Below are 6,326 nucleotides of genomic sequence, written 5' to 3'. Positions count from 1 at the left end.
AACACAAACAACAAGTCCTACTTAATTTCCTGTATTCGGAGCAAATTAATCGAGAATAACAATCGCTTGAAACTAATTTGGGTTCCAGGACATGCAGGAATAAAAGGAAACAATCTGGCAGACGAACGGGGTAAACTCGCAGCAAAAGAACCACTAATAACTTTTGACTATATTATGAAAAAAGACTTGTATAAGTGTATATTGCAGCTCCAATATAATTCACATATGGAGACTTGAAGATCTATCCAGCACCAATATACTGCGAATAACCCGAACAGGATAAAACCAAGCTATCTCTCCAGCTGCCGGTGCAACGACATCAAAGCATTTATCCGCCTAGGACGCCTAGGACACACAATTGCCACACATGCGCTCCTCCTAAATAGTTCTATTCCACCAGTCTGCCAACACTGCCCGTCGTTAGCTTTAACAGCCTATCATTTACTCGACGACTGCCCACATTTCGCAGCGATTAGAAARAATATCTTCGACGACCAAATACCGTCTACTCTGTTACAAACGAGTTCCTCTGAAAACGTAACAAAAACATCAGCATTCTTAGTACAAACAGGATTAAAACCACAAATACAGAACATTTTATTAACTTTACACCTAAGACTTAATTAAGCAATAACTATACATTTTATATTTACATCAACGAGCCGAAGGTCCTGGCAGCCAGTGCTCCTTTTTTCGTGGAAAAATAATTGTATTATTGTTTCACGTTTTTATAAATAAATAAATAAAAATATTTTATACTATGTAATAAATATATGTTACCAACGGTTTATACTTATCATATATATTTATAAACTCTCTTCGTTGTTAATGCGGTTGCTACCAGAACACTTGCAATGTTGTTGTAGCTCCACTGTGGCCAACGACGCCGTTGTCAATTTGTTTCTACTTGCTGCAGCGCTGCTGTGATTTGCCGATTCTTGTCGTGTTTGTCGTCGAAAATTCTACTTACGTGATCTTTACTGTCTTGTGGTTTCTGTTGCTTTGTCCATGCCCTTGGGTTTTAAATATCTTTGACGAGATGTGATCGTTACACTGTCTTCTGGATCCCGTTGCTTTGCCCAGGTATCATTTTGCTTGTCCTTGGACTTACAAGAGCTCTCCGTCAACCACACTTATTAGGGAATTTAAACTTTTATAAAAGTTATCAATTTAAAAAAAACCTATAACTCCGCACAAACTTTTGAGCTTAGTTCATTTCACTGCTTTGAAAATGTTTAATTTTTATACACTTTTTAATTTTTGTAAAAATGTTTTTTTTTTGTTTTGGTTTTTTTAGCACTCGTAATTTTTTTCTTTTGATGAAGCAAACAAGTTTTTTTATTTAAAAAAATTTTCCATATTTTTTCTATTTATTTATAAACATTTGTATTATGATTTTTAAAATTATACTCTGGTCAGAAATATTATTCTTATTCCTCGTCGCCAATAATATTCTTCAAAGAAACACGCTTCTTCGGTGTCAGTCCAAAAACTAAATCCATAATTTATTACATGAAATGTTACACGCTTGATCTAGGTTCTCTTCAATATAGTAAGTTATATTAATTACAACAAATAAATTTTGAGCTCTCTCTCTCATCCTTTACTTAATGATAACTGTTACATTGTTATACATATTGATATTATTATATTATTATGTATAAATATATTCAAAACATAGAAAGCAATATAAAAAATATAAAACAACGAAGCAGACATACATACATATCTGCATCAGCAGGTAACATAAGGTTTCTACAACTGAACGCAAACCACTGTCAAGCGGCTCATGACTTATTAAAACAGTCAGTTGCCAAAAAGCAAATTTATGTGGTTCTACTAAGTGAACCATAAAAATCGGACAAGGCGTAACCAGGATAAGTGACACTCGAAATAAAGCGGTTATATGGAAATGTAGCCCTAACTTTGCGCAACTGGAAGCACCCTTCTCTTCTGATGGTTTCGYTCGAACAACAACTAATAATATTAATATATACATATGTGGAGTACTGGTTTATTGGGATACGTCTGGGCGACGTGATAACCAAAATCCAACAGGCATGCTTAGCTTATAATTTAATATCTTATATGCTTATTTAGGTAACGGTGATCGACAAGCATCAGGTGATGCTGCTGTCAATATGTAATGATATTATTATATTAATTAATGTATGTAAGAGGGAAAGCAGTACTGTAACTCATAGGATAACAATGTAAAGTAGAATGTAGGATAACTTAAACATTAGTTGCACTAATATAAATGAACTTAGTATTAACCTGTGAATGCATGAGTTAAATAAATTCAAATATATGTTTAATGTTTCCCCTTCGGGGGAAAAAAGTAAATTACCAAGAATTTTTGTTTTGAATTATGAAGACGTTTTGAGGCGCACTCTTTTTTGACTTCTATGTATTGTAGTAGAAAGGTCAGGACTTGTGTCGCTGGTATTTATGTTGCATAGGTTATATCTAGACGAATTGGATGGTTGATGCTCGATGGATATGTGTGCAGGTTTTCCGTATAGTACTTTGTAGTATTTTTCATATTTGTCCATAACCGGGACAAATCATCATATGGTGATGAAAATGATTGTTTTATTATATTTTATCGTTTCGAATAAAAACGTGCGAGAACCTTTGAAATGAAGATTTTCTCTCGGTTATGACGAGAAGCAGGCGTAGGCGTTAGATTTTTAAACGCTTTCCTTAGCGTTTTAACGAGTTCAGGTGGTTCGATTATTTTATTTGATGGTGTTAAAAACTCACCAGGGAGTCTGACTGGCTCATCAAAAACAATTTCTGCTGGTGTGGCTTGGACGTTTTCCCTGAATGCAGCTCACAGTCCTAAGAGAACTGCAGAGTGCATCGTACCAACTATCGTTATGGCAAAGAAGAGATGATTTGAGTTGTCGATGAAAGCGTTCGATAAGCCCAATAAGATTGTGGGTGATAACTCGTTGTTCGTTGCACGTTGATGTTAGAAACCGAGGAGATCAGCGAGCTTCCTGAAAAGGTCTGACTCGAATTATCCTCCAAGGTCAGTTGTTATTCGAAGTGGTACTCCAAAGTAGGAAATCCWAGTTTCCATGAGTGCATGTGCTACTCGGAAACTATGCCGTCAATAAGTGGTACCGCTACTGGATAGCGTGTGAATCGGTCGATTATTGTGAGAAATTTGGTGTGTCCTGTTCAAATCTACGCGAAGGTGGCTGGAATGTTGCGATATATCTTTTTGTGATAAGGCGTCTTGTAGCTCGGCAACCAGGGTATGAGCCTCGAAGATTCGCCGTCTCAGTTGTTGTGGACGGACGTGCTGTACCTGTAGATATGTCGCAGTATATAACAATGTCAGTGGTATTGCTGTCGATTTTGCGTAGCTCTAATGGTGTATTCGAGCTGTTGAGTAGCTGTTGAAGTTCTGCGTCGTTGGTTTGAGTGAATGCAAGTTTTTCGAATGCAACTGCTGTGTGAATGGCATCGACTCGAGATAAAGCGTCCGCAACGATATTGCCGTATATCGGTGGTAAACTGACCGATCTGGTATGGTCGTCGAAATTGCCATGGTGAAGCGCGTTCAGATTTCTGTTTGAATGCGTGCATTAAGGGTTTGTGGTCTGTGTAGATTGCGATGTGTCGCCCCTCAAAAATATGACGAAAGTATTTCACTGCTTCGTATACTGCGTTGAGTTCACGATTGTATGTCAATCGTTTTTGAACACATGCTGCAAGTTTGCAAATAAAGAATGCAAACGGTTGCCAATGATCGCCAATACGTTGCTGAAGCGCGGCACCAATTCCGCATTGAGATGCGTCTGCAATGATGGCCCACTCGGAATTGTTATCTGGGTGTGCCAAGAGTGTTGCATTAGCAACAGCTTTCTTGCAGTTTGAAAATGCGTTTTCTAGCGATGTTGTCCAGTTGATTGGGGGTTTTCCATTGATTTTAGGGCCTTCAAGTAGCGTGTTGAGTGGCGCGAGTAAGCTTACTATGTTCTTAATAAATTTGCGGTAAAAGTTGATTGTACCAATAAAGTTGCGTAGCTTGGTGATTGTCGAAGGTTGAGGATAGTCGATGATGACTTTGACTCGTTCCGTTGTCGTTTTTTTCCATGGGCGGGAATTGTATGCCCTAGAAACTCGATTTGTTTGAGACCTAGACTTGTTTTTGTTGTGCTGATGACTAAGCCATATTGCTGAAGGTGTTGAAAAATGATACGTAAATGATGTTTGTGTTCTGCTTCGTTGGCAGATGCGACCAGTAGGTCATCGATGTATGCGAAAACGAAAGGTAGATCTCGGGTTACCTCAAGATGAAGCGTTGAAAAGTCTGTGCTACATTTCGGAGTCCGAAGGTCATAAATGGGAACTCGAAAAGACCAAACGGTGTGATTATAGCCGTTTTGTGAACGTTCTTCAGCTACTGGAATTTGATTGAAGGCAAGAATTAGGTCGATGGTTGAATAGAAAGATGTAACATGTAAATTTGCGGTGAAATCTTCTAAGCATCGAACTGGGTACCGATCTGGTATGGTCGTACCACCGGTACTAACGAGCGTACGGTAATCGCCGCATGGGCGCCATTCAACACTCTTTTTGGGCGCCAGATATAGAGGTGATGACCAAGGGCTGTCTGATGGTCTTGCAATGCCCAGTTTGATCATCTTTTGGAACTCAGCTTTTGCGATTTTTAGTCGTTCGGCTAATCGCTAATCACCGAGCACGACTGTGAAGTTTGTTTGGTTGACCATCGGGACGTGTAATCTTAGGATATTCGGCAAGCAGTTTCTAAAATCCTGATGATTGATTCGGCTGTTGGAGTCACACTTTTAGTTGTACCTGTGGTTCACAGTCGTGTGGTTTCGTCGATGAGTCGTTGGTTTTTGAGGTCGACGAGGATGCCATAGTGTGAAAGTAAATCGGCCAATGATTGGATTCGACACATCTGCCAGCATAAAGCGCCATGTTAGCGCTCTGCGAAGGCCAATGTTCAAAACCATTGTTACGACACCGTATATTAAGTGTGCGAAGGTAGACTGAAACTTCGGAGACTGAGTCCACCAGAAATTGTGTGCGTAATTGGCGGTCCGTGATGAAGAAGCAGTACGATGGTGAAAGAGAGGCGCTTTCCGCCGCTAACGTCTCTCTGCTCCGTTTCCCGCTTGTTGGCAATTCGATGTGCATTTTTGAGCCAGTTCGCCAAACTTTTTCTGATACCAGCAGGTTTTACTGGTGGACATGGCAGGAGAAACCGATCTGCTTCTGTTGATGCATTGTGCACGAAAACATTTTCGTCCAGTGGTTTCATGGGTGTCCAAACGCTTCTGAAGGCATTTCGTAATGTGAGCGAGTTGTTGCTCTACGGCTGTAGAATTGGAGTTGTGAGTCGTTGTAAGCGATTTTGCAGCTATATAATGCCCTTGAGAAGGTAGAAGAACATCGTTTAAAAGATCCACAGCTTCGCTTAACGGATGTAGCTCGGCCGTGCGTTGTGCAACCAAACATGCGCGCATTTGGTCGGTCAGATGTGAGAGCCACCATGCCCTTAATGCTTCCTCATCTATATCCGGAACCTAACTTCGAAGGTGTTGAAGCTGTTGAGAGGGCGTTCTATCGCCGAGGCACTCACCCTCCGGAAGTTGTACAATTTCCGCTTCTCTCAATTTAGAATAGCACGCAATTAGTTTAGTCTTTAAACGTTGATAGGGCTTGTCGACTGGTGGATTTAAAATGATGTCCTCAGCGTCGGCAGCTATGCGCGTGTCTATCAACGGAATCGTGTGGTGTAGTTTGTCTACTTCGCTTGTAACACTGTGATTGCGGAATTGTGATTCTAATTGCGTGAACCACAGGGCAGGCTTGTCTTGGTTGAAGAGTGGAACACGTATTATCGCAGGGCTGGAATTGTTTCCCAGGAACATGGAAGGCTTCGGTAGGCATGGCGTGTCAACGCCGGCAGGCATTTCGGATGATATTTAGTTATTAAAAAAATATAGAAAATTTAAAATAATAGTTATGAAATATTGCACAAAACGCTGCCAAATGATGGTCGAATGGTGTGACTTTAGCCTCGTGTCACCTTCAGTGGTGGTTATGTCTCGATTATGAGCTATATTAAGAATGCATTCGACGCTTCAATGTCTCGACGCAAACACCATTCTCCAGTGTATTGGTGGAATGAGACGATCGCCAGATTACGTAAAGAATACCAGATTACGTAAAGAATACCACCACGTAAGGCGAATATACGTGGTATATCTGAATACACCACTCTGATAAACACTTTAAGGACAAAAGAAAATTACTAAAACAAGGAATTATAAAAAACA

At 40.0% G+C, this 6,326-nt stretch overlaps 1 protein-coding gene across 1 annotated transcript; it reads right to left on the bottom strand.

Moving 5' to 3' along the window:
* Positions 1 to 5,132: 5,132 nt before the first annotated feature.
* LOC108970681 lies at positions 5,133 to 5,960 on the bottom strand. Its single transcript, XM_018936204.1, has 2 exons — positions 5,627 to 5,960; positions 5,133 to 5,416 (listed from the first exon to the last, which is right to left on the bottom strand). The coding sequence occupies exons 1-2, from the start codon at positions 5,958 to 5,960 to the stop codon at positions 5,133 to 5,135; spliced, it is 618 nt and encodes a 205-aa protein (XP_018791749.1).
* Between the last annotated feature and the right edge of the window lie 366 nt (positions 5,961 to 6,326).

This window comes from Bactrocera latifrons, unplaced genomic scaffold (assembly GCF_001853355.1).
Source record: "Bactrocera latifrons isolate USDA-ARS-PBARC rearing strain unplaced genomic scaffold, ASM185335v1 scaffold_307, whole genome shotgun sequence".
NCBI classification, from domain to species: domain Eukaryota; kingdom Metazoa; phylum Arthropoda; class Insecta; order Diptera; family Tephritidae; genus Bactrocera; species Bactrocera latifrons.
Note: the sequence above shows the minus strand (reverse complement) of the source record. Positions and strands in the feature narration are given on the sequence as shown.